Source organism: Lates calcarifer, linkage group LG11 (assembly GCF_001640805.2).
Source record: "Lates calcarifer isolate ASB-BC8 linkage group LG11, TLL_Latcal_v3, whole genome shotgun sequence".
Classification (NCBI taxonomy): Eukaryota; Metazoa; Chordata; class Actinopteri; family Centropomidae; genus Lates; species Lates calcarifer.
The window spans coordinates 5,174,576-5,202,514 of NC_066843.1; the positions used below are offsets into that span (position 1 = coordinate 5,174,576).

The window sequence follows — 27,939 nt, forward strand, 5'->3', positions numbered from 1 at the left end:
GGCAAGCAACAAGGTGGGGGGTAAAACTGGTCCCTTCAGACTGTTCAAACATTCATGAGGGAATAAACAGTGACTTGAAGTAAGAGGCAATGAAGTGAGCACACTCATGCTTTAAGTTTGCCCAAAGCTCAGTGTTGAGGATGGCAGAAAGTATAGGGTTAATTTCAAGAACTATAAGGTCATGTTCATCTCTTGGCAGGTTGGAGCAGATATCATTATAGAATATTGCAACAGGTAGAATGTATCTGATATCAATATTAACCAGATTCATTTCACTGTTCAAATAAAACCTGTGGTGTCGAGGTTAAAAGCTAAAATTTCATCCCTCTGGTGTTTTAGCCGTGGTGACGTTCGCATTAATACCACAAAGTGGATCTGTGAGGATATACGAGCATGGCTCTAGACTTTTAGTCTTTTGAATTTCCTGAATAAAATTTGTACCGTTTTATAATGATTATAAACCCATATTGTAGTATCAGCTCTGTTGCAACCCTCTTGTGAGTTACAGACAGAATGAGGCCTTTTTTTTCCTGTGGTAGTGGCCTTGCTACCATCCACTCTTTTTTTTTTCAAGGCAACACCTGAAAATACGAACACACTTGAGAAAATGAACTTTATAAAAAAAAAACATAATGTGCTTATAGAGTATCAAATGATCTTACGTCAAATCTGTCCATGTCATTTTAGAGAACTTTGTGCCCACTAGTGGGTAATACTTGCGTATTTTTGGCACAAGAGTTGCTTAAACCTCCTTACATTGTATAAATTGCTCAAGAGCTGCTGTGCTGCACTCTGTTGCAGGCAGAGGAGCTGAGCTTGTTTACACCTGTGCAGACGGCTCCCCATCTCATGGTTATTTTGTTAATCCTGTCAGTTTAGCAGGCATGTAGTTTTGTTACAGCTATGATTCACTCTCCTCAAACAGGGCCATGGGAAAAGGGAGAAAAGGGAGGGGAGAAGAGGTTTTGGGTCATCTATTCTGGAGGAAGCAGGCTAAATCAGGGTATGACGACTGTATGGTTAACCTACTTCAATTTATCTCCTTGTTTCGGGATTTTCTGAGGCTATATTTTTCTCTTTCTGTGACTCCCTGGTTTTTCTCCTGTATGTTCTGTGAATGAGACTGGAAAATAGAAATGTGGGTTACTGCTCAAATGAGAAAATTGTCAAAGGTTTTGATAAAGGGGTGAAAAACAAGAACACCAATATGGCAAACTACTTCACATATTAACCGAGAAATAGGCAGAGCTGAATTAGCACCTAAAAGCTTCAGAAATGTACAATTAATTGTTGTGCTCCTGTAATAAATTATGCATTTGCATATGTTTTCTTGCAATTAGAGTAATCAAACTAAAGCATCTTAGTTGTTTGTTTGGGAGGGTGGCACTCACAATTTTTGATGACCTCTACCTATCATTCTTATGGAGGTTGAATGCAGTTGCAACTTGTTGGCACAAAATTATCTACCAAATGAATGCAATGTAATGCTTCCTGGCAGATCTTTAGAAGCACTGCAGAGACAGAGCTCCTGTGTTAGTATTTATTATAATAGCGGTAAAAGCAAAAAATGCTGTTATTCACTGCATTTGAGACACTAGTTGAATCATTTTGTTGCTTTTGGAGACACTCAGCGAGTACTTATTTCTGTAGGTCACAGCAATTTTATCCAGAAGCTGTCGTCACCAGGATAAAAATGATTCACAACAGGATCAAGGTGATTCAGATGTTTTATTTGGTGCAATTTTGCCCTTGAGTGGGCAGAGCAATGTCAGGGAAATGTACACCACCTGTAATTAAAGCTGCAGACATACGATTTATGTAAACAGACGTGTTTTTTTCAGCCTGAGTCACAAAGTGGATACAGCAGAGACAAGTGTCCTGAAACCACAGATTCACCTCAGTCTGTGCCTCATTTGTTTAATAAGGTGTTTACTTCATTTTAGAAATAAGAGTATACATTCTTGTTTAAAAAGACAATGCCAACACGGGATAGATCAGCAGTTAAAACCCATGATGTTTGGATTGACAACCTTCAGCCCTGTTAGACTTTAGTTACAGTCCGAAACATAGTCCTTGATACAGGAGCCAAATAAACTGGATGACACCAGAATAAAAAATTAATTGACTGTGAAAAATGATTCTCTCCATGCCATTTACAGAGCATGCATTAATAAGACAATTGAAAATCCATCCATCACCTATTAGATGTTTCCTTAGAGCTAATCAGGCAATCATGAATGTGGAATGAGTGTCCCAGTCTCCCTTGCTGGTTTTATTGTGACTTTTCCTTTGTGCTGCTCTGTGATGCACATGTTGCAAAAATCAACCTCAGCCAAAGGTCACGCTCACTATGTGGATAATTGGCATGGCCTTTCTAGAGAGCCAAAGTGTGATGGCGAGGGTGTGGTTAACCATGTGTGATTCAGTTTTGATAGTGTTGCTTGTGTCAGTCCAAAGCTCAGCCCGTATGACACCAGGCAGCGTCATCACTCTCATGGGACTGTGTGGCACCGGTGGAAAACAATTATCAACTCTGCAGTCAACAAGGAACATCTAATCACTCAAGTATTTTCCACACCTGCTGAACACCTGCAAACACAGTCCCATTATTTTGTTCTTAAAAAAAACACTGACAAGACAAGAAACAGAGCACAGATTTAAGAAAACCTTGTTTACTGTGTTGCATCACCATAGAAACAAGACTAAATTCCTGCTCGGCTGAGATATGTGTTGACTTTGAAAGCCTTGCTACATGTCCAAAGCAATATCATGGTCTTAAGAGGCACTCAGTGTCTGACTGATGCTTTTATCTGCGCTTAAATGGCATTTTACAAAGAAATGATATATACAATAACTACAGGCTTGCAACTACAGGCAAGATAATTACAGATGTAACAGACACTGTCAGCTGGTATGGCATTTGTATTTGTTTTGTGAAGCCATGCTCAGTCCCTCCAGCTTGACTGAGCGTGCAGGTCAGCAGTTGTAGGATAGGTTAATGTATGGGACCTAAAGAGGTAATGCAGCAGCTACTGAGCGAGTAGCCTGAGGCTGGAAAGCAGAGAGAATGACCTTCGGCAGAGCAGAGAGAAACAAAGCAGTGAAGATACCATACGAACTCAAACTGACAGGCTGTTGCAGAGCTTAGCTGAAGCTTTGAAATGGACTCTAGCTTCGCTCCAGTGGACCAAGAATAAAAGGAATTGTTTAACACAAAAAGGAACTGTTAAACACCACTACTGAAACAAAAAGGAACCTTTTACATTCTGGACCCAATAATTTTATTTTATGTTGAATTTTCTGGCTAGTAAGCCAAGACTAGAGCACGTTATTACAAAATAAGCTACCAGTAATACAAAGGCTTCTATTAATACATTTTAGTTGCAGCAAAATGTGACATGTCTAACCTTGGTGCTGTTTTAAATGATCACAGCACAGTTTTTCCTGTCAACTACAGTTTTTATGGAGTTACTGATAAATAAAAACAATCAACGGCATTATTTTTGAAAGCATGCTTACTTTAATGGTAGTGCCTAAAACTTTTGCACAGTACCCTGCTAACCTTTCATTTCTTCTTCTATGGTCCCCACCAGGATTTCCTTTTGACCCCTTTACCTCTCAGCAGATGTCTGTTAAAGAAAGAGAAGAAGAAAGGTGAGTGTCGTTTACCTATTACCTTTTTTCCTTACAGTTTGTGTATTTTTTCCATTCAAAAATCACAAGGTGTGTCATTCCATGTAGATAGATTTCAGTGTTGATACCTTTAACAGATAAACGCTGTTACCTTCAAGTTCTAGTAAACTGCGGTACTAACTCCTGTTGTTTCCCATTGTTTCACTTATGTAGTAGATGGATTGACTATTTTTTCATTACATTATCTGTTTTGTCAGGTATGTTTTATTGCATGCAAGTTTGTAGTTTGTACAAGCCCTTTGTTAAATTCTCTGGGAAAGAAATTAGAATGACTCCAAATAGGTCCCTTACTTACCAACAAACAATGGAAACCCAACGATTAATTGAGGAAATAGGAAGATTAATTGGTTATGAAAACAGTGCTGCAAACCTAGAAACCCTGTTAGACTAAGCAGTCAGATTTACTCAACTTACACATACAAGTATAAAGGTTCACGAGGCCAAAATCTGAATTACAACATCTTAACCTCAGTTAAGCAGATCTGACAGTTGAGACTCATCTTTGTGTCCAAAGTCTCATCCACCCCCAAAGTGACATGCTGTGACTCAGCTCTTACTCATGTTCAGTCCTTTGTTCATATTTAATAAGCTCCAACATGTTCTGCAAAATGTCAACCAATATGTGAGGCCAAAGCAAGCACAAAGATGGATGCTGGGAGAGAACAGCTGTTTGAGTGTGCCAACAATGAGCTGCTCTTTCCATTGCAATTAAACGGAACTGAACCAACAACTCATGTTCCTGCAGATGATACCGCTCTCCAGCAGCTGCTACTGATAGGCAGACCTCCAGCAGTGTTCATCAAAACACTCAAATTGGAAAATGACAGCAATAAAATACCACTTTAATCAAAAGTAACTAATTTTATTGGGTCAACACACATCATGTTACAAGCATTCACAAAGTATTCAGTCTTTGAAATTCTCAAAAGCTTGACATCCTAATCAGTGTTTTAAGTGACATTTCAAATACCATCTTTGAAATTAAAATATTTTAATGTATCTCAGCTACATTAAACACAAAACAAAAGAGACCCAAATTTCCAATTTCTCAAATTTAAAGGAAACAGTCCAAAGCCTACAAAAGATCTCAGAACTTCAAACTTAAACTGTAAATGACCATGTTTTTTCCACTTAACATTTCAGTGATGCGACCTCAGGTTTCTCCTCCAAAGGACGAGACTGTTTGATGCCAAACAGGCTGCGCAGGTTGACTTCTGGATCAACATAATGAGGGATCTTGCGTTCATTGAAGAGGCCTGAGAGGTTAGTCTCCACTTTGGCACGTCTAGAGATTCGCATGCGCAGGGTGAAGAGGCGATGTAGGTTTTCCTCCACAATGGGCAGATGGTGCCCATTCAAACGCTTCTGCCAGGATTTCTTGGGCCGCTGACGTTTCTGTCGGGATTAAGGGAAAAAAAAATTAGTTTTAGGATAACACTGACGTTTTTGCAGTTTCTTGCCATTGTACTGACTGTGTAGCCACCTATGCTTTAAAAACCAAGTAGAAATTTGACATAGTTGAACATGGAGCACAAAGGAGTCTACTTTCAACAGGTAGAAATAGATCCAAAATCAATAGCCTCTGACCAGGTTGCTTTAGCCCACTGTTGTGTGGGTGGCTTTAGATACGGACATCAGACTTACCTTCAGAGTGATGGCACTTGGGTCATGGCGAAGCAGATGTCTGTTCATACTCTCCTGTTGAATAGAGCAGTCATAATGTAATACACAGGTAGAAACTTTGAAGGCTACAGCTAGAAATGGCAGTAAAATATGCAGAAATTGTGTCACTCATCAGTGCTGTTAATCAGTAGGAATACTTTAGGTTTGGATTTAGCCATGTCCTTTTACCAGTGTCCGAAATTAAATTAATCTGCTTGTTGTAAACAGTGTTCCAGTTGGAATATTAAAAATGGCATCTTTAAATTGTCACAACATGTTACATACCCGCATAGCAAACATGCGTGGACAGTCAGGAAAGGAGCATTTGTATTTGAGGAGCTCGAGGTGCACCTTGCGGATGTGGTGCTGCAGGTTAAAGGTTGTAGAGAAATAGGCCTGACAGTTGTCTCTGGGACAGACCAGCACTGGCTTATGGGAAGCGTGAATCCGTTTGTGCCTCCGCAGAGCATCCGTTTTCTTAAACACCTTCTTACACACCTGGCATGAGAATGTGGCTAGGACACAGACAGAAAGGACAGAAGGATTAGATGGCCACCAGACAAACTGAAAAACAATAGCAAACTGCATCCTTTCCTGAAAGACATTTTGGATGGATTTCAGCAGTTTTGTATACATATATCTAAAACATTAACCTTGGTGTTTGGTCATGTGCTTCTGAAGTTTCCCCCAGGTGTGTTCAAGCACCTGGCAATTAGCATGTGGGCAGTGGTATCCTGCAGGGAAAAGCAAACAAGGCCAGTGAGCACATCAGGAATTAAAGATCACCACCAGTTGGCTCCCTTTGAGGATCTACACACCATGCACATCATTTGTCCTGAAAGAATTATCTTGGATGCAAGAAAAGGTTACATGCAAATGTAGCCACAACCCTCTTTTAATGAAGGAATTTTACAAGGATGGATGATGAAAGGACCCCTACTAAGATGGAAATTAGACCAACCTGCATGCTTCTTCTCGTGGGCTTTGCGAGCAACATGGGAGTCAAACATGGCAGTACATCCGTCCTTCGAACACCTAAGTGCCCCATCAGGGACAGACAGGAGGTAAAAATAAATGTAACCAATTCACTTGGGCCACACCCACTCAGCCTGTAACCACTCATTTATCTCCTGCTAGAGCCTGTACTGCAGGGCATCAAAGATCTGATTAATTAAAATGGCAAGTGCATAATCTTTAACAGTCTGGACTGATCTCAGGAGTCTCATTAACCCATAGGACAAAGCTACAGTCTGATTTTTCACTACTGAATTTTACACCATAGGAAAATCCTGCCATGTTTTCTGTGAGGCTAAATATTTTTGTACTACAGACATACCTGAATTTAACAGTCGCTTCATGCTCCTTTAAGTGCAGCTTAAACAGTCTGCGCTTTTTGAAGGTCAAAGAGCAGTTTGGCTGGTTACACTGTGGGAGGAAAAAATAAAGTGGTTAAACTTGCACAAGAGACTTAAAAACTGGTTATTCATGAACATCAGGAGCAAAGAGCAGGTGGTTAAAATGCGTTTTAATGGCGCCATCTTGTGGATATATTGGATTAGTCATACAAACCTTAAAGTACTTATTTTTGTCTTCGTGGGCGTAAAGCAGGTGTCTTTTCAGTTTGCTTGAGTTGAAGAAACTCTTCGTACAGGTCGCAAACTTGCACCTGGAAAACGCAGTTAAAATGAGGTCGTGGCTGCGGGGAGCAACAGCAGGAAATGAGACTTGTACTGACTTACTTGAACTGCTTGACTCCTTTGTGCTGGAGCATGTGGCGGCTCAGGTGGGCTTTCCTCGAGAAACGGCGACCGCAGTCTGCGACTGTGCACTGACACGGGCGCTGATTTAAGTTTTAACGAGTTAAACTCTCATTCCTGAGCATGTATAGTTATGCGGTTTCTTATAAGTTCGAATATTTTCCTTACCGCGCCGGTGTGCACCGTCTCATGCTCCTTCAGCTTCCACTGCCTGGTAAAAGTCGCTTTACAGTCTGTGTGGGCGCAGTTGAACAGCTGCCGCGGCGGACCGCCGACAGGTTTCGCACTGCGAACACCATTCATTTTCAACCTTTATGTGAACACTTCTCCACGAAATTATGTAATGGAGAGCCCGCCGCTTTTGTCGGCCTGTCTTATAGCCTCTGGAACGCGTTTAATTGCTTAATTGGCAGCGTCAGGTCACCAGGCTGCGCCCGCAGCGGTGACTGATTCAACACGTTGTAATGCTCAAGAAGCAAAGCTGAAACTAATTAACATAATTGCTAAGATCAGCTGTGTGCAAACAAATGTGAAACATGGGCAAGTCAACACATGCTCCAACTATTCAGAGCCAGACAGTCGTTGCTTGTCAGTGTTAAATAACATTAGCACTTTTAGTGAAATGATACATGACATGAAATATCTCATACAAAATATCAAAATATGAAATTAAGTCAAAATAAAAACAGAATTTCTGATACCACTCTTCCACACATTACAGGCATTTATCACACTGGCAACACTTAAATATCATCTTACTGGAAAGACCCAGTCCTGGAAATTCCCCAGTCCTAATAAAAGCAGGATTACACCTGTGGCCTGTAGACTATACAGTGGGACATCTATTTTCATAAGTGGCCACCTGTAGTCTACAATCATGAAGGGAAGCTTTCCCACACTGTAGATGTATCCTTACTTTGGCTGAGTTGGTGTTGCAGACAACACTGATGTATCGATGTAGTTGTGATACAGCTATTTGCACAGTAGAGAGCAGTGTATCTCTATCTCACAAGGCTCTGGCATTGAGGTGCGCACACTGCCTGAGCAGCTTTTCACATTTGTTTTTAATAGATACATTGAAATGATCACAGTTGGTGATGTAGTTACTCTGCCTCTGTTTGAAATGACTAAATTAGAAAGACAAAATTAATCAAGAGTTTTTGAGGGCTGGTTCTCTAGTGTATAGGCAGAGAAAGTAGTGATACTTATGCAGTACTCATTTTTCTGTGGGACCTAAAATCATCAAGGTCCCCTGGAATTCTTTGGGCCCCATGGGATCCAAATAACCTTTATGTCCATGTGAAGCATAACCAGCACCCTCTCTGCAGCCCTGACTCCTCACAGTTCTCACTGCAGTTACTCAGCTGTACCACTGCTGAATACTTAATTGCCTGCATCAGTTACCCCTGTGCAATGAGTTACTGTTACTGTTAATACTACATTTATCAGATGAAAAACACTGTGAGGGACATTGGAGACGCTGATGATGATGTTGATGTTGTATGAATTCACATTAACAGCAGAAGAGCCGGTCCGTACTAAACTGATGTTTTGCATCATATTTTTTTGGGAAGAGGGGCAGGGGGTGCACATACTTGGCCCTTGATGCTGCACTCTTCCTGCTGCTCTCCCCCTCCATCTCTTCCCCACTGTCTCTCACTCCCTGTTAGTCTCAAAGGGGGGGTAGATGAAATATTTAGAGGGGACTGTCAGTGCACAATGTGCCTCCATTAGCGGGGATGTGTTGCGGGATGGCCGCTGGAAGACTTTAACTGCATCAAGGAGGCTAACTCTGCTCATAGACTCAGAGAGCACTGCAGGTCTTCAGTTTCACTGAATTTATGGTTGTCAATATGGAGCCTAATTGATTGTGAGCCGCTGTCTTTTAGAGAGATACAATTAAACTCATATATCACACAGGACATGTTTAACTCACTATCACACCAAGCGTTGCTAGTATAGATCAGTAATATGCCTCTATAGATCATGTTTTAGATATTTTTACTATTTTGTAACATTCCTAAAGGGATGTGTACAGCATTTCTATGAGAAGTGATATTGAAATTTTCATAGTCATTAAAGCAAGTAACAAATGGTTTTTAATTTCATTGCAGTGGTGTAAGAGTTAAGCTGACTTCTCTTGACACTGTTTGCTTCATCAGAACCTGTCCCACTAAACCTTATACGGTCTCCACATTTCTGAATTCACTCACAGAACAGAACATCAAGTATTTTACCTGAAATAGGCATCAAGTAACTTTTATTTTGCCAAGACATTTCAAACATTACAGCAAGAGGATCCTTAAAAGCTTTGGGTTAAGATTCTAAATGTCACATTCTTGCCTTAAGTGAAAACCGCTTCTATAAATATCAGATGGGGGAAATACCTGCAAGAAGTTTTTAGAAATGCAGCTACTTTTACTAACTTAATGAATTCTGCATTGGCTGTTGGCGGTTCTCACACTCAAACAGATTATGGAGATCTCTTGTGGAGATTATAATCATTTTGATCAGTCCTCAGTAACTGTATTTAGGCCTATAGGATTTTAGTTACTATTTTAAGTTACAGCAAAAATTACAAACTTGTGATAAAAATACGACAGACAAAAATATCCTAAACTGCTTCAGTTGGTTACCACAGAAACTGAGTATCTGTAGGAACATTAAGCAATGTGACAAAAAGGCCTGTACTGTATCTGTCAGGGTGATTTTTTTGTTCAGATGTAACGTGAGGATACACCTTCATCCTCTGCAGACCTGTGATTTTTATGTCAGAGCTCACCGAGACACTCCACCATTCCCTGCACTGAGAAAATGAATGAACTGTTATACTCTAAGCCCCCCATCATGACTTTTCTTCAGCCGTGCTCCACAGCAGCCGGGCTGTCGCATCCTCTCCCTTCGCAGAGCTGCATGGCAACGGGAGGAGGAGGCTGCTCGGGATGAGGGAGGGTACCACGGATCCCACGTGTCCTCCTCACCGCAGACCCAACGCATCTCTCTTCGCTTTCCCATCCCTTCGTTTCCGCATACCGCAGATTCGCATAGCCTATACACACATACAACACACACACACACACACAAGCTCGCCCATACACTCATACGCACCCGCGCAGCCTTGCGGAGCTATGCATCCGCGGTGCGCACTCTCCCGTTCCTCCCTATTTCCTCACTGATCAAACTATAGGCCTGTATCGATCATCTCTCCGCCATAGGCCTATAGGCTATGATTCATTTTTCATTATTCTGATATGCAAATCCAAATTCTCCGTAGCGGTGTTGGTCGGAGCTGAGAGAGAGAGAGGGGCATAGAGAGGGGGAGAGATGAGAGGACGCGCATCATCAGATGTTTAGCAGATTCACTTTGGATCCTCGCCATCATTTCTGCTGTGCGCTTTTTCGGTCTTTTTTCCTCCCCTCCGTCGGCCGGGTTCGTGACATTCTGCGGCTCTCTCGATGTTGTAATCCGGGGGAATATGTGAAGATCATGCTGGCGGTGTGGTGCTTCATGGTCTTTGCTGCAGTGGGCGAGAGGCTTGCGGTCTCAGGTAAGAGAGAGAGAGAGAGAAGAGGGAGAGAGGGGGGTTTGGATAAAGAGCGGGAGCACCCTTGTCGTTTCCTTTGAATCCACATTTTTTCCCCTTGCACCAGCACTTTTCCAACCCCTGGTGACGGCTGTGATTTTTATTGTAGCGGGAGATCTCGGTGCCAACCAGCCGTACTGGCCTGAAAGCACTCTCCGATGCGGTAGATTTGCTGCATCAACACATTTCCACCGCAGCCCCATTGCCTATATCCAACGTATCCATAACCATTGACAACGGCGTTTTATCCAATAAACATCTAAAAGCACTATGATATAACTTGTCACTAAGACAGTGTGTTTTGCAGCCTGATTGATGATTGATGAGATTTTAAGCTATTGTGTATAGGCCCTCTGTATATGTGTATAGGGCTCTACTACAGAACCTATATGGCAAATGTGTGCATTAATTATTTTTCATCAAAACCTAAAAACCTAATTATATCTAGTTCATTTCTTAAAATACAACAGTGACTTATAAAGCATTATCTTTTGGTCAGTGTGATAAATTAGGTCACCAAACCATCATCTTACAGAAAAAACCCTGACATGAATGCTTACACTGTGTGACTTGTTTTAAATGTATCAATTCACACCATTTGTTTTTGCCTACTGAAACACCACCTGATCGGACTTAAGCAGGTTCAGGTGTGTCTCTACCTAGCCAAGCCCACTGCACACCCACAAGCTTGTGTTCAGCTTCCTCTTTGTACCACATGCAGGTGCGGACAGGAGCCAGGTGCAGGATGGAGGCGCGTGGAGCTGGTTTACCCCGGTGGGGCGGCCAGACAGCAGGGACACTGCTACCGAGGTCACCTATCCAAAGCGGCTGGTGCAGCAGATTGAGTCGGAGGAGGAAATGGCTCACGACCACTTGGATACCCGGGTGAAGAACAGCACTGGGGACAACACAGTAAGTTGAAAGTCTGGATAATTCTGTTTAAGGCTGTTTATTTTCACACTGGACTATTCTCCTCTCTGTGAATTTTGAACCCCTGAGGACTTCATTTAGGGGCCGGGGCCACCCAGGGGTCCTTAACGAGGTTTCAGGAATTTCCCAGCAAAATAAGAAATCGATCAGTTTCATTATAATTTGGTTAAAAAGAAAGTATCCTTATTTGTAGGTAATTTTTTAAATCATATAAAATGGGGGCCTGTAGCTTAATGTTCAGGTAGGTTAATTCAACTCCTTTGGGAATTCAGGACTCAGCATGCCTCCTTACTGAAGAAGATTCACTGTTTGTGGAACTGTAGTTAGTCTTTGTGATATATATGCTGGTGTGACAGTTCCAAGAAAGACTGTTATCCTGCTGATGGGAACCTCATTTTTCCTGTGTCTATAAAACAGTGCAGCACTCAGCTCTCTGCCGCTCATGCAGCTCCTGCTACACAGGGATGACAGTGCAGGGTGGTGTCTTGCAGCAGTCTTCGCTCCTCATGATTTTGACCTAGTTTAATCTCTGAAAATCCCTTTGAATGCCCACAGTGAAGTCACGTCACCTGGACGAACCCAACACAGACAAGTTGTTGTTTTTACAGCCATTTACTCTCAGCTGAGCTCTCTGGTATTCCAGTTGTAACATCTGGCAACAAGTTCTGAAACCAAAGCCTTCTGACCTGCTTTGCATGCTGAGCAAGCACAGTAGTAAAATCCACAGTTAATTCAAAGAGCGACTTAAATGTTTGCGTGCATGTTTGTAGTGGCCCTCATCTCCACATGACAAAGCTTAGCCTCCTCCTGAAATATTCAGTCATCACGTCCGATCATCCGGCTGCCGCGCTGAGCCCCCGACTTCTTCATTATTCAGTGGTGTGTTGAAGTATGTCCCCATTAATTATGAAACAGGCCTGTGTGAGAAGTGCTGCATGGTCCAAGAGGCTTGAGCCCTCCCCAACCCCTCTCTCTCTCTCTCTCTCTCTTTGCCTATCTCCCTCTGTATCTCTCTCTCTCTCTCTGTCATGCTGATATGATGTAGTTCATCAACTGTGATGAGAGAATACATTAGACTCCTTACACACACCAGAGTCACATGTTTGAAGACTTATAGTTAAGATGAATGTTGTTGTCCCTGGAGGAATGGCTGTCTTTAAACAAGGTGGATACTGTATCATTAAAAAGCAACAACAGTTAACATAAAATCCTTTTGTTATGTACTAATGATGACACCATTCAAGTATATGAGGTCTCAGAAATCTCTGTTTCTGCTGCTGTACCAGTCTAGACCTGCTGTGTGTTGTTTTGTAAAATATTGAAGACACTCAGAATGAGGGACAAGATAAATTTAGAAGCAGGGGATGGGTTGAACTTCTTCTGTTTTTTTCTGTCACATCATGCTGCGTTGAAAATAGATGAGGCAGCATTTTTGCTTTACTGATTTGGTTATTTTACACTACCAGTTACAAGCTAAGTGTTGTTCATGTTTGTTTGTTCACGACTGGATCACAGTTGTCTTCCAGTTTAGGTGGATATACCTTTCTGGGGTTGTGCCTGATGTTAATGACAATGTTTACACATGTCACATTATTTAAAGTTTTTTAATGTTAGTAATGCCATTAAAGTTTTATGGCATTACTATCTTTATATGAAATGGATATTGCTAAAAAAAAAACAATAATAATAAATAAATAAATAAGTAATTTACATTTTAATATAATATATTGTGAAGATCTGTAGCAGCTTGGATCCATCTAAAGGAAAAATATGATATGATATGATCAAAAGCTCCAGAACAGCTACTAAAAGGATCTTGTGGCGAGATTGTTGTCAAGAATAAACTTCCAATCGCAGCTTTGAGGCTAACATGGACGAGAAGTCCTTAAACTACACAGAAAAGTTTATTTTGAACCATCAGATTCATGACAACTGGGCAAACTCCATTCGTAAAGTCCAAGAGCAGGTACTGTGTGATGAGTTGCTTTGTCAGCCACCGAGAGAACAGTCGCACATAATCATCCAACTGAATGCAGTTGAAGTATAGCAGTGAAACAGTGTTGCTGAGAGAAACAGAGCACTTGTGGACATTGTGCTCGAGCCTCTCCAAGACAGTAGTAAGAAATCTGTTTTCTGTACTCACTGCAGGGAATAATTCCTGGATAGTGATGCATTTTATTGTAAAAGCCCAATGATTCACTGCAGCCTGGTTCCTCCAGACTGAGATCAAAGCCACGCTGGCACAGTCGGAGCTGCCGAAGTGACACACTGTTTAGTCTGCAATAAATTTCTCTTTCTCTCTCTCTCCCCTGGCCCTGCTGTCTCCTCATCACCTCCGCAGCTCTGGCAGCTGTCCATTAGGGACATTGGCACAGCTTGGCCGAATACAGACGATACCAATAAAGTTTTCTCGTCCTCCTCCCCTCCTTCTGTCAAGCCCCTCTCCATCCATCTCTATCACAAAACTCCAGCTTAGCTGTTAAACAGCCATCGTTCTCTGCAGTCGTGCTTGCCTGAATGCTGGCAGCCAATGTTGATCAATGAGGACTTTATCAATCATATTATTTCAGCTGCTGAGTGTACACACTATTGATTCGGATGACTTATTCATGAGACTCTTTCAAAATTACTCTGTGGCTTTTACAGAGCAACACACTTAGCCACAATTGTTTTCTTACTCTTTAATATATCAACTGTCAAATCTGTTTTTGTTACTGTTTTTTTTTTTTTTCCTTTTCAGCCCGTCCACTTGGCCCGGAGCTGTTTCCAAGTGGAAGCCTTTGGACACACTTTCACTCTGGACCTAGAGTTAAACCAGTGTGTATCACCATCCCAAATCATTAGATCTGCCTTTTTTGTACGCACTTGTATCAGTGGGTGCTCTTAATTTACTGCAGCTGTTCTCATTAGCATTTCCCCACACTTAAGCAAATGCACTTAGCGCCTTTATTATGTTACATGACAAGATAGGGGAATACCAATGGGGCACACACACACATACAGACACGCACAGCTAGTTGTTTATGAGGTTCCACTGATTTTATTAACACCACATTGTTAATATGTTCACTTATTCTTTGTGAAATTTGAATGGAGTGTAAGTGGTGGAAAATAACCCAGATCAAAGCAGTTTTAATTACATGGTGATAGAAATCATGCTGTTAGAAATATTCATGGTATCTCTCCTCTATTTGCAGTCACCTCCTGTCTTCAGAATATGTGGAGCGGCACTTTAACCAGGATGGCAGACCCTCGCAGTCTGTGGTAAGATTTTCTTTGCGTGGGGTGGGGATTCACACTGACAGGAACTTGTTTTTTTGGCACATAGAAAGCAGCATATTAATGAGATGACCAGAGTTGCTGTGCAGCATTTGGTTCTTTGGCTGTAGAAACCTGCACTGGTGCTGTTGCCAGTGACTTTTTGTTTAAGTTTTGTTTGTTGGATGCGATGCCTCTCATGGTGTAGAGCTCATTATTATTGATTAAAGTCTCATTTAATCTTTTAAGATGATTCCTTTATGTAATTGTGATGTCGAACTTTCTACAGTTAGGTCTCATGTGTCTGTTTTATCTATTTATGGAAACTGCCTCGTATGCTGTCTACTACAAAAGTAGGCTGCCATGTAACCATTAGGATTATGTATGTTACAGTCCCGTACATACAGTCCGTGGGTTTGCCTGTTAGTGGCATTTATGGGTGCCTCTCTGCTGTGGCCATTCTCAGACAGCAAAGAAAAAAGGCAGCGAATGCCTGTGGTGTAAAACCACGAGCTCAGAGAGAGAATCATCGAGAGATAATGGGGAGAATGATGAAAGCCTTGACATCTAATGTGATGTGTGCTTGTCAGGGCAGACCAGAGGAATGTCACTGCATTCTGCCAGCCAGGAGGGATGGCTATTTTTTTTCCTGTACAAATGTGCCACTCACTGCCCCCCCAACACCCACCCACCCACCCAACTAGCACTCCGTGTCCCCACCCACAATCGTTCCAAACTCTCCCTCGGTCCTCCTGACCAATCACAAGCCTGTCTCCATAGCAACCAGTTTGCTCAGTAGTGTCATTAAGTTCTTGGCAGCGAAGAGAATGAAAGAAGACCAAGAGGGAGGGAAGAGCAAAACCGGTGAGAGGAGGAGGAGGGAAAATGACGTGTAAAATGCCAGTTAATACAAAGGAAAGATGAGGCTTGGAATCAGGGGGGAAGTAATTTATGTATGTGTGTTCATAGACAAACGGTTTGTTCCCAGAGTGGTTGGAGGGGGGAGAAGAGGCTTGCAGAGTCGGGGATGGAGACCTGTAGTCAGGACAGATTGTCACTCAGCTGGATGGAGGCCTCACGTGATGCCTCTGGTGCTGCTGCTGGACATGGCAGGCATAATGCAGTCAGGGCAGCGTGTCACCAGTCCGATCTCTGTCGTCAAAGCCTTTATATTTTCACCAGATTACTAAAACATTGTTTGCCTGCGGTGCTGTTGCGAGGCTGAGACACCCTGCTGAACTCAATTTGACCCAGGTGAATCAGTGTTTTCACTTTTCTCACCTCTACCGGTGGTTCATCTTCACCACTGTGACCTCGTGAAGCAGTTCGCCCACTTCTGGGGAGTGCTAGCAGGAGGAGATGAAAGCTACAGCTCTGTTGTGGTAGTCAAGGTTGTTAAAAGGACAAAAAAGAGCAGAGCAGAATTTCCTTTTCACTTTCATCTTGTGTCTTTCAGTTGCAGCTTGCCTGCTGTACAGTTACTCCATGTTAAATCCTCAGATCTACTGTAACTGTGTGGGCAACATGAGTGTTGATTTATTGAAGAGATCCTTGTGCTTGGTCTACCTCCACCTCTGTTGTCAGTGGAGCAGAGTGGAGTGGAGTAGAGCGCAGGACACAAGTAGGTCACAAACCGTTCTATAAACGCCATAGTGGGATAAGAGGGAAAGGGAAGTCGCATATGCAGAGGTTGTGAGAGGTTTTTTCCTCAGAGCTGACCTATCACGATATCCACTGAAGTATAAACGCCTGTAAAGCCTGAAGTGTGTCAGTAGTGGCTGTACAGTGAAACAGGGGCATGTTGTGTCCACAGGGAGGGGAGCACTGCTACTACCAGGGAAGGCTAAGAGGTTTACCAGAGTCCTGGGCGGCTGTTTCCACCTGCCACGGCCTGTGGTGAGCCTGATTATAAACCTTTATTTGTAACGTCAAATACTTGTTACCTGTGCATGCTGACCAGGCTATGTAAGATCGGCCTGATTGTTGTTTTGTTTTTTCTCACTGTCTTTCTCTTGTTGGTCCTCAGCGGCATGTTCTCTGATGGCTTCTTCTCTTATGGGATTGAGCCTGTTTACAATGGGACCAATCAGGCAAGGACTCCTTGGATCACAGTTGATCATACTTGAGTCTGGATGCTGGTTTTGTTGTTTACCTGGATGTATTCTGTTATAGGATGGTGGCGCTCACTTAATCCACAGGATGCCTGATATCAGACTGTCCCCCCACTGCCCAGGTACATACGTGCAGAATAACCACTAATTACTACTGACACTCATATCTCAACAGAATAATTTTGCCCTCAGTTAAGAAGTAGACCTAACCTTCTGTCCACTGTAATTTCAAAATAAATGTTACTTAATATTCCATAGCTACTGCTTAAGATACTGTCCAATAAACATCTAACACAGGCAGTTGTAGTCGAGGAATTGTTCACAATAGTGAGAGAGGACAATTCAAACAAAACAAATGTGATAATTAAATGGGATGTAATTTTTAGTTACAGTCACAGCTTTGTTAAATTGGAAACTGTAAGATTGTACTGAAATTGAGATAGTAATTTGTTGCTCTGTAATTTACTTGAGGAATAAGAAATATTGCCCTAACTGCCTGCAGCTCTGCTTCTCTGTGTGTCCAGACTGTACAGAGGACAGTGAGTGGGATAGCAGAGGAGGTGACGGTGGTGACGAAAGGCCAGACCAAATGAGGGAGCAGCAGGTGTCTGGGGGGCTGAGGCGATCCAAGAGATTTGTTCGCAAACCCTCTGTCCAGACTGAGACCAAATATATTGAGTTGATGGTGGTCAACGACAATGACATGGTGAGTTAAAAGCATATTTGGCTGCCAGTTACGCGGAGAAATTACGAGACATCCAGGTCAGAGAGGCTGTGCAGCAGTGCCAAGGTCTGCCAGCATGGTTTGTGTGGTTAACCATACACCAGCCCAGTGTGGGGATTAAACATGTTTTTACTTCTCTGACATAGACACATGAAAATAAAGGCTGCATTTGGGTTTCTGGAAAAGGGCAAGTTAAAGACACTACAGTGAAAACCTTTAGCTGTCAAAGCTACACTGTAGATTTGACGGTATAAACTTTTCCTTGAATTATGTAACCATAGCAGCTGAGCGTGGTGCAGTCAGTGCAGCGTCATGTTACCTGCTCCACTCCTCACTAAACATCTATAGTAAAAACTATATCTGTCATCATTTGTCCCCTAAAATATTTTCTTACAGAGGTGGCTTCGGGTATATTTTCAGCACAGACAGCACTGAATGATAATAAAAATACTGAAGTGAAGAGTATTATAGGAATACTACAGGCAGTAGTGTGTCTCTATGATCCCCCTGGTCTTCTGCGACTACACGTTGCTACTTGTCACTTTGATGACTACTGTAGAGATTATATGGGCTACAATGTAGTATAGAATGGAGTGTTTATGGTATGGTTATATATATGGTTAGTATGATAGATCTGAGATGAAACCAAGTGAAAGGTGGGCCTGAGAATTCGTCTGCTATTTCAGCACCATGGACAGTGCCATGGATTTGTAGCACAGTTAGGCTACTGATATTTCAGAGCCACGGTCAGGGCCAATGTTTCCAACTTGAATCAACCTCAGTCAGATGAAGGATCAATGAGCCAGGCAGACTAGACTTACATGTTCAATGAAACAACCTCTCTGCCCCTCTACTCTGTCTGCTACTAGAGGGCATAGCATCACCCCCCCCCTATAAATCGCTGAGTGAGTATAGTGCATAGATTTTCCTCTGTTATGTAACCCTATTATGAAGAAAGTTGCCTTCAGACTTAGGCCAAAATCGTGGGCTGCTGATGTGAGTAACACATAGAAATAAAATCAATGAAGCATTCTTCAAACTTATACCCTATATTGATGAGGGTCCTTACAAGTATAGAGGTACAAACGTGTGTCTCCGTGTTTGTATGAGTGTGATCCATCTCTTACGCCATCTGTGTATCTTTGTCTCTCCACAGTTTGTACAGCTGCGTCGCTCAAGCAGCCAAACCAAGAACTTTGCCAAAGCAGTGGTCAACATGGCAGATGCGGTAAGAGCTTTGTTTGTAGGATTATAATCCTCCTACCGCTAAAGTCTGCATACACACACCGCCACCTGTCAGAAAGTATGTGTGTGTGCTCATTTCCACATTTGGACATAATTCATCCCAGATAGCGCTCAGCTCTCCATGTACAGTATTCACAGCACAGGTGCCAGGCCAACAAAGCAGTAGACTGACGGGCATTTTTGGTCCCCAGATCTACAAGGAACAGCTGAACACGAGGATCGTGCTGGTTGCCATGGATACCTGGACCTCTAAAAATATGATGCCAGTGGTCGAAGACCCATTGATAACACTGCAGAACTTCATGAAGTACAGGAAGGACAACATCAAAGATCAGAGTGATGTTGTCCATCTTTTCTCGTAAGACAGCTGCAACAGAAAATCAAATTTCTTCAGAATAAAAACTCTTGTTTGAATGCTAGTTGAGGTTTTACTTTACCATATGTTTTCTTTCCTGCACACCTCAGAGGGCGTACATTTCACAGTAGCCGCAGTGGGACAGCCTACACAGGAGGAGTGTGCTCCTTAACGAGGGGAGGAGGAATCAATGAGGTGAGGACCACCTGATTAAGGAATTCATTTAAAGAAAAATTATGGTTAATCATAGTTCATTTTATTTTATTTTTTTTTTATCTCTGTTGCAATAAAACCCCTCATTAGCCAAACCAAGTTTAATTACATAAACCAGAGTTGCATATAAGATAAGTTAAAATGCCTCAACTGTTATTTTAAAATTGAGATCAGAGTTAAAATCAAAAATTAAAAGTCTGGACGTTTTGGAGAAGGACTGGTTCATTACACCTGTGTAATTATTTCAAATATTAAAGTGTTCATCTTTTGTTGCCACAGAACTGATACCACTCTCATATCTGACTACTAAATATGAAGATGGTTCCATTAGCTTAGCATAAAGCCTGGAATCACAGGGAAGCAGCTATTCTAGCTCGGTCTGTATTTTGCTGGTCCTAACAAGGAATAGTCCTGCACATAACCCCTGCAAACTTCTATTGTTCTTCCCATCTCACAATAAAGCTCTCATGTATGGATTCTGTATGCATTTATTGCAGTATGGGAATGTTGGCGCAATGGCTATTACTTTGTGTCAGAGTCTCGGCCAGAACATCGGGATGAGGTGGAACAACGCCCGTAACTCTGCAGGTAAATGAAGTGGAAAGCTTTATAATGCAGGTTAGAAGGATGGAGAGATCTATAAAGCTGGTGAATAAATCAGCAGAGCAGGGAGAGGTAGATGAGTCTGGGAAGGATTGAGGCAGAGCACGACAGCAAGGAGGGGGATTGATAGCTGGGTGTGGGGGGTGGGGGTGTTGGCTAAGAGCTTTGGCTATGCATTGGTATCCCTGTCCAGCAGTTCTTTTTTGTAATTAGACTTCTCCATTAGGTGATTAGTCACCTGCGTCCAAGGAGGGGGTGGTGGTTAGAGCATCGCTGCCACTGAACAATGGGCCGTGTGATTAATGTTGAAGAGCCATCAGGTCCATTATTCAATGCCAGGACAAGAGCTCAGTGCACACACTATAACTCCCATACCTCTGTCACTAGAATAGATATCAGGTCTTTCTTCTCTGTCAATCATAAATCTGTTTCTTAACATTCTTTCCCCTGATTTACATGCATCACTTTTACACACTCTCAGCTGCGTTCTTCTTCCTTCTGCTCGTCTTCACAGGAGACTGCAGGTGCCCAGATGCCTGGCTGGGCTGCATCATGGAAGACACGGGGTAAAGATCCACCTCATGCTGACATTAACAACAAAAAACCATAACACACCTGTAAAACTCTTCTCCCCCCGCTTTGTTGACACGACAGCAGGGCTGTTTTCTTGTCACGCTCCCTCTAAGCTGTGATTTGTTCCATTCATTTCACTCAATTAGACAATTAAACACCTGTAACAGAGGGATGCTTTGACTTTTTACTCAGGCTTCAGTGTGCCAAACTGGTGATGATCACGGCTTTTATTTTATGTGTTAAGCAAATTTGATGAAATATCAGACATCAGTGCACCAACCACAGTAAAAGAATTACAAATGGTGAATTAAAGGTATTTACTATATGAGTGATTTGGATTTGGCTCCCCTTACCAGATGGAACAACAAAGATTTCATTTATTCATTTGACTAATATCTTACTACAGATGGTAACATTTCTGTCAGATTGCAAAGTGATGGCACAGACACCCACAGTAGATCTGGCATTAACGCATTGTGCTGTTTTTTATTTTATTTTTTATTTTTTTGTCATGTCCTGGTCTTGATCTTTGCATGTGTATGTGTGTGTATGTGTGTATGTGTTTGTGAACACAGATATTATCTGCCCAGAAAGTTTTCTCGCTGCAGCGTTGATGAGTACATCCAGTTCTTGCTCCAGGGGGGCGGGAGCTGCCTCTTCAACAAGCCCAACAAGGTGAGGAGCCATGCGGGGATGTAGGATGTGGTGACAGGAGCCGCCTCTGAGTATCATTTATTTATAGACTAATGAATTATCCCTATTACTATCAGAACACATATACACTTACAAGACTGAAGCTTTTTTGTTTTATTTTCTATATGTAATGTCCCTCTTGTCACATCCTCCAGCTAACAACCTCCCTATTACTGCCACATTGCATCTCTCGTCCTTCTGTCGCCCACTCATATATGTGCTCATATACATGTATGTCCCTCTCTTTCTCTCTCAGCTGTTTGATCCTCCGGAGTGTGGGAATGGCTTTGTGGAGCCAGGGGAGGAGTGTGATTGCGGATCCCAGGTGGTGAGTAGCCAGCTTTTAAAGCTGCTGCAGATGGGCAGCACCTCCACACATTGTCTCTATATGAGCACTGGTGTTTTCTGAAGCAGAGCTGATGGCTTGTTTTTCATGTCTTGCGGCTGCAGGAGTGTGCCCGTAGCGGAGGCACCTGCTGTAAAAAGTGCACGCTTACCCATGATGCCATGTGCAGTAATGGACTCTGCTGCAGTAGCTGCAAGGTGAGTCAAAAAATAGACACAAAGAAGTAGGATTTTCAAACTCTCTTTATATGTAACAATAAAGCAACTTAACAGTGAAAGACTGCTGAGACAAAACTGAAAATCTGTTTCACTTTGAAATTTCCAAAAAGAAAATAAAAAGCTGCATCTTTTTTTTTTCATCAACACATTTGGCATCCAACTTCTTCATTTTCACTGCCATATACAGTACAGTACTTTATCCACAGCATGATCATCAAAACTATTTAAGAGAGGTCATATTATAAAACAGCCTGGCGCTTTAAACCAAGGCAGAAATAAGAAAAGTCATATCTTTATCACTACATTTTCAGACAGCATTCGTGGTGTATTGCCATGCATTACAAATACAAATACACCTGTTTGATAACTGTTAAAGTACTGGACTTACTTGATGCCTTTTGATGCTGTGCTTTAGTATGAGCGGAGAGGCGTGGTGTGTCGAGACGCGGTGAACGACTGTGATATCCCAGAGACCTGCACCGGAGACTCCAGCCAGGTAGAGCTGACTGAATGTAACAGTGGACAAAAACGGTCAAGATCAACACGAGCGTCCGGCACATTATGTACTTTTCTTCTTTTGCAGTGCCCTCATAATGTCCACAAGCTGGATGGCTACATGTGTGATAGCAGTCAGGTAAGAGCTGCTCTGTGGCATACTCTCTAGTCCGCAGCTCTCTCTGAGATATACTTGATTATTGTTGTCTCACGTCTTCAGGGCCGATGTTATGGTGGACGATGCAGGACCCGTGATGGACAGTGTAGGGGACTCTGGGGCTATAGTGAGTATAGAACACATTAACAGCACAGCCATCCCTTTCACCAGGTTTTATAGTCTTAGTCTCCAGTGTGGTTGTGGTCTTATTCTTCTTGCTACAATCTAAAAATGTGTTTGTTTGTCCTCCCAGATTCAGCAGACAGGTTTTGTTATGAGAAGCTGAATGCTGAGGGGACAGAAAAAGGCAACTGTGGTCCAGGTCCTGATGGCCAGGGCTGGCTGCAGTGCAACAAGCCGTGAGTGATGATCCCTTGTTGCTAACACTAGTCTCTGTGAAATCCGTAGTTATAACTGGTTGATCATATGTCCTTGGCTTGAAAGTTAAAGCTTTTTCAACAAACAAAAAGAACTGGAATATTGTGAACACAGCCCGAGTTTGATTTACATTCTCCTGTCATTCACCTTTTTTCTGTCTTAGGGATGTTTTATGCGGCTTCTTGTTCTGTGCCAATGTGACGATGAAGCCAAAGTTTGGAGACCTACAGGGTGAGGTGACCAGCTTCACCCTCTACCATCAGAACAAGTACCTGGACTGCAGGTAAGTGTGTCACATCCATCTAATCTTGCAACAAACCAGCAGAGTATAAAAATTAGAATACCATGTCCCTAAAAGTCTAGCTCGGCACCTCCTCTCCCACCTGTCTGACATATTTGTATGCTTCACTCAGAGGTGGCCATGCTCTGCTGGAGGATGGCTCCGATCTGGGCTATGTGGAGGACGGCACTCCCTGCGGTCCCAACATGATGTGTTTGGAGCGACGCTGCCTCCCTGTGGCGGCATTCAACCTCAGCAGCTGTCCAGGATCCAACTTTGGCCGCATCTGTTCGACCACGGGGTAAAAAAAAAAATATATTAACCTGTATCTTATCAGTGCAGTGATGGTCAAAGACAGTTAAAACCAGGCTTAACATGTTACCAAATCCATGCCAACTGGCTACATAAAAAGGCTGAACTTATTTCTTTGCTTGACTTTTTCTATTAGCAGGTATTGCACTTGGTTTTCATCTCTCTCTCTCTCTCTTTCTCACAGACCTGCAGTAACGAGGTGAAGTGTATCTGTGACAGGGACTACACAGGGAAGGACTGCAGCGTCTTTGATCCCATCCCTGAGCCCACAGTCCCAACAGGCCCAGAGAAGAAAGGTCCATAGCAGCTCTGAAACTACCCATGCCTCTCTTTTCTGTCTGCCTCTCATATCCCCCTCATAGTCTCTACCCATCATCACTGTAGCTTCTCTATGTACTGAGGCAGAGCACAGTATCTTTTCCTCAAACACAAAGAATAGTTCACCTGATTATTATGAGAAAGTTAACATCAATATTTAGACCACACAGTGTTTTCTCTTCCTGCTGCGTCTTGATTTCAATGTTTGGAAAGTGTGGGTGTGTGTCGAGACACGTTTATCCATTAGAGCATATGTGCATGTATAGTGAGTGTGTGTGTGTGTGTAGTGGTAATGTATGTCTTGCAGGCACTGCCATCTTCAAGTGTCTTCCTTACTTTCTTGCAGTCTGCCAATGACACAGAGATATTGAGCAGCTGCTCTCATAGGGCCAAAAAAGCCAAAGCCACCCTGAGCAAGAGGGTGTCCAGCTGAAAGAGCAGGAGAGGGGGAATGAGAACAAAGTAATAAAACATTCTCTCCTTTTTTTTTTTTTTTTAACTGTTGTCTCCCTGACCTCCCTCGCTCACCCGCCCGTTCTCCCACCTCCACCCCACGTGCTGGTTTCCTCCTCTTACCCTTCATCCCTCTTTCTCTGTCTGCAGGTATCCTACCATCTGCCTCTCTCTCTCTTTTTTCTTTCTCTAGTTGATGTTGTTGTTGATGTACCTGTGTTGATGCTGTCCTCTGACGTGTGTTTTTTAGTGGTGTTGTTTTGTTTCTGCCCCTCCTCTTCCTCCCCCTCCTCCTCCGCACCCTTCCTCCCCCCCCTTCCTCTGTGCAGGTCCCAGTGGCACCAATATCATAATAGGGTCCATCGCAGGTGCTATTCTCCTGGCAGCTATAGTCCTAGGGGGAACAGGATGGGGATTTAAGTAAGAGTTCTGGCATGCCTTTGTGTACCTGTCTGCTTCTACCTAAAGGACCCCCCCTGCCCCTCCCACTCTCACCCCTCTAAATTAGATGCCCCATGTGCAAGTCATCGCCCGACACAGGGAGGGGAAATGGGGAGTCAAGTCTGAGACGTGCTAATGCTTGAACTGCTTTTGGCGTTTAACTCCGTATGAAACATCACACCAGTTGTTTTATTTACTTTGATCAAATCTGTAATTAACTCTGAGCTCCATCCTGCACCTTTCCTTTCCCTCCCTCCCTCCCCTTATACTAGCACAGCTTTTTGTAGTGATGACAGGGCAGGACCGAGATGTTTTTCTGCCAGGAAACATTGCAGTACTTCTCTCAAGATCACTAGAGCTGATGTGACTTACTCCACTGGTGCCACATCTGGAAGTTCCCCTAAACCATCTCCAACCCTCAGTCTCTGTGTAGTAATGAAGAATTTAATAGTTACGGTGGATTAACTGAAGCAGTCTTTTTTAGTGTTTAACTTATGGTGCTATTTTAGCCTGCATTTTTCTCCAGTAGGCAACATCCCTAAATGCCCGCGCTGCAGTGCTGCTTCTGCACTGTTCCTCCTGTGCATGCTGGCTATTGTTCACTCCTTATACTCTGACCTAAAAGGACTGCTCCCACTTCACTCTCACATAGATTTATTAGATAGCCACGGTTGATGAAAAGCCTGGTTAACTGAAGCTTAATGTTAATGACTTAAAACATGCAGTCAGTCCTTTCAGGGTCCGAGGTAAGTGTCTGTGCATGTGTGCATGAGCTGTTAGCAGGAAGTTTTCTCTTCCTAGTCAGGCCTCTGGCTTACAGGGACGGTGTAATAGTAACTCTATGGGACTAAGAGAGTCAGTGCCATGGCTACTGTAGACCTGCTGCATGTGAGGTCATCACTAAAATCTGACAAGAAAGATTTTGGAAAGGACCAGTAGATGAATTAATGGATGGAATGACTGGCTGAGTCATTGTTTGATTCATGTTTGACAGTGTTATGGTATAACAGCCAGTCCAACATGAAAGAAAATTATTCAAACATTGATTCATGTTTTATGTCCACATTTCATATTATATCCTGTTTATGCTTTAATTAATTCAAACTGCAGAATGAATTATCTTTTTCTCGCACAGCTATACTGTTAATGTGTGTCTGTCTTTTAAAATTTCTGCAAGTTCTAATGCAAGATAATCAGCCTTTTAACATGCTTCTAAAATAGTATTTTTTCCTGTTGTCATTGACATTTTGTCTTTTCTCTCCGTGTGTGCTCATGGGATGCAGGAACATTCGAAGAGGAAGGTATAAACTTCTAAGACAGTGACCATGTGATGACCATTCCCTCCTCCTCTCACCCTGGCTACTTCCTCATTCATTCATTCATTCATCTGTTAATCCCTACAGACCACCAACGCTCCTCTTTCTATGCTTGAATGCTTCATCATATATCAGTTCAAGCTACAAACAAACTCCCCATCTTTGTCCCTGATCTCATAAAATTCTCTTTCTCATTGTAAAGCAGAATAGCTTCTAACATTTTTCAACCATCTTCATCTTGTGCAGCCATCAGTGTCTGTTTTTCCCCCTGTTAACGATCTCTCTGTTTTTCACTTCTTTCAGATCTGGTGGCGGATAAGACGTCTGTCTGTGTTTCTGTCTCTCTGTCCTGTCTACTTCCCGTCTTCCTCCTCGCACTGTGTCATTTCCACATCGGAGAAGAGGGGAACACACACACACAAAAAAAGTCTTCCACTCCTGTCCCAAGAATCTCTCCAAAACCTCTTCCGATTATCGTTTCCTCCACACTCCTGTCTCGCTCCTTTCGTCTATCCTCCTGCCAGGCTCCGCGGAGCTCCTCTCACCTCTCACCAGCCAAATCATACTCATGTGGCTGCTGCCAGCAGGCCACTGAAGATTGTGTCCGGGCCACGCCTAGAGTGAGCAGGTGGCTCTCCCTGTGGGAGACACCGGGGTCTTCCTCCAGTCTGGTGGCTCTAAGAATGTGCTTTGGTGTCTGTGTACCTCCTTCCCTGACATTTCGGACAGTCTGATAAAGAACATATCAATGGCGGACCAATTTAATATGAGACTTGTCTTTCCAATGCCTGCCTGCCTGCCTGCACACACTCTTAATCTGGCCATCACTTGAGTCCCGGTGAAATGCTGGACTAGAGCACAGACTGGCCATCTAACAGACTGAAATAATGTAACAGGAACTGAATCGTTTCCTATTTTTCTTAAAGGAGAGGGACCTGAGGTGCAGCTCCCCCAAGGCCAGGCCTTGAGTAGGTGCATCTCAAAGTAGATGTTGATCTGTTTTTTGTTTGGCAACATGGACATTAACTGAAAAAAAAAAATTCCACACTGGACTGTTGTTAGCATGTTTTCCAAAGAGAGACTGAGGAAGGACTTGCGATCATAGAAGATGACAGCGTTTACATTCATTGTTATTTGTGCTTAACTTGAGGCATTCTGCCTGCCCTCCCTCCCCTCAAGTTTTCAGGTACAAAAAGGGAAGCTAGGTGTTATGGTTTTGGGATCATTTTCAAACACTTAACTTTGAAGCAGCAGAGACCGTAACTTAGTGTTTCCTACCACAGACCGACCAACATACATTCCACAATATCCGTCTGTGTGCGTGCTCACCACTTTTAGGCCCAAAGTTTGTACGCTTTAGGAGGTTTAACCTGTATGTTTGTTGCATGAGTGAATGTACGGGTGCAAGAGATTTTTAAAGAAAGGGAGAATGTACGTGTGTTTACATTAGTGTTAGGGGCAGTTGTGTCCATGTACACCTTAACACTCCTCCTATCACAGGTAGATAGGCAGGTTTTTACCTCTAGAAGACCATTTCTTTCTACAAACTGTTGTGCGCTGCAGCCATGGCACCATAAAGGCAGCACGTTAATAAAGAATTCAAAAGTTTTTATGTCATGTATCTACAGAAGACGAGCACTAGCCAAGTGTATGCACACCTATTTGTAAATATGTGCAAGATATACTGAATGTTAAATGCACTGTATGAAGATTTATTTAAAGCTATGTTAAAAGTGAGTTTTATCTGTTTCAGCAAACATATAGCTATCAGTCTCTTGACACAACCTGCATTTGCAAATCTCTCCTGTAGTCAGCGCCGTCCAT

At 42.8% G+C, this 27,939-nt stretch overlaps 2 protein-coding genes across 2 annotated transcripts; one reads left to right on the forward strand and one right to left on the reverse strand.

Annotated features, from left to right (window-relative positions):
- Positions 1-4,538: 4,538 nt before the first annotated feature.
- 42sp43 (P43 5S RNA-binding protein) lies at positions 4,539-7,484 on the reverse strand. Its single transcript, XM_018660554.2, has 9 exons — positions 7,281-7,484; positions 7,095-7,195; positions 6,925-7,021; positions 6,692-6,780; positions 6,317-6,390; positions 6,009-6,089; positions 5,641-5,870; positions 5,338-5,391; positions 4,539-5,088 (listed from the first exon to the last, which is right to left on the reverse strand). The coding sequence occupies exons 1-9, from the start codon at positions 7,413-7,415 to the stop codon at positions 4,825-4,827; spliced, it is 1,125 nt and encodes a 374-aa protein (XP_018516070.1). The 5' UTR covers positions 7,416-7,484; the 3' UTR covers positions 4,539-4,824.
- Positions 7,485-9,399: 1,915 nt separating this feature from the next.
- On the forward strand, positions 9,400-26,876 carry LOC108872731 (disintegrin and metalloproteinase domain-containing protein 11-like). Its single transcript, XM_018660561.2, is given in 27 exon segments — positions 9,400-10,660; positions 11,418-11,608; positions 14,367-14,443; positions 14,824-14,890; positions 16,698-16,780; positions 16,911-16,974; positions 17,057-17,117; positions 17,520-17,701; positions 18,876-18,947; positions 19,156-19,322; positions 19,430-19,514; positions 20,030-20,120; positions 20,650-20,701; positions 21,284-21,383; positions 21,658-21,729; positions 21,852-21,944; positions 22,381-22,461; positions 22,549-22,599; positions 22,681-22,744; positions 22,871-22,976; positions 23,159-23,278; positions 23,409-23,566; positions 23,569-23,576; positions 23,772-23,883; positions 24,688-24,778; positions 26,083-26,100; positions 26,419-26,876. Coding segments are annotated over 27 exon segments (2,484 nt in total). The 5' UTR covers positions 9,400-10,458; the 3' UTR covers positions 26,435-26,876.
- The last annotated feature ends 1,063 nt before the right edge of the window (positions 26,877-27,939 follow it).

Bases quoted from the DNA above. Each gene is read 5' to 3' on its own strand.
- 42sp43 (XM_018660554.2), bottom strand. From the start codon at position 7,415: ATGAATGGTGTTCGCAGTGCGAAACCTGTCGGCGGTCCGCCGCGGCAG. The intron at 6,090-6,316 runs GTTGGTCTAATT...TTTTCCCTGCAG, and splicing joins CCACGAGAAGAAGCATGCAG to GATACCACTGCCCACATGCT. The intron at 5,392-5,640 runs GTATGTAACATG...TCTATTCAACAG, and splicing joins CACGCATGTTTGCTATGCGG to GAGAGTATGAACAGACATCT.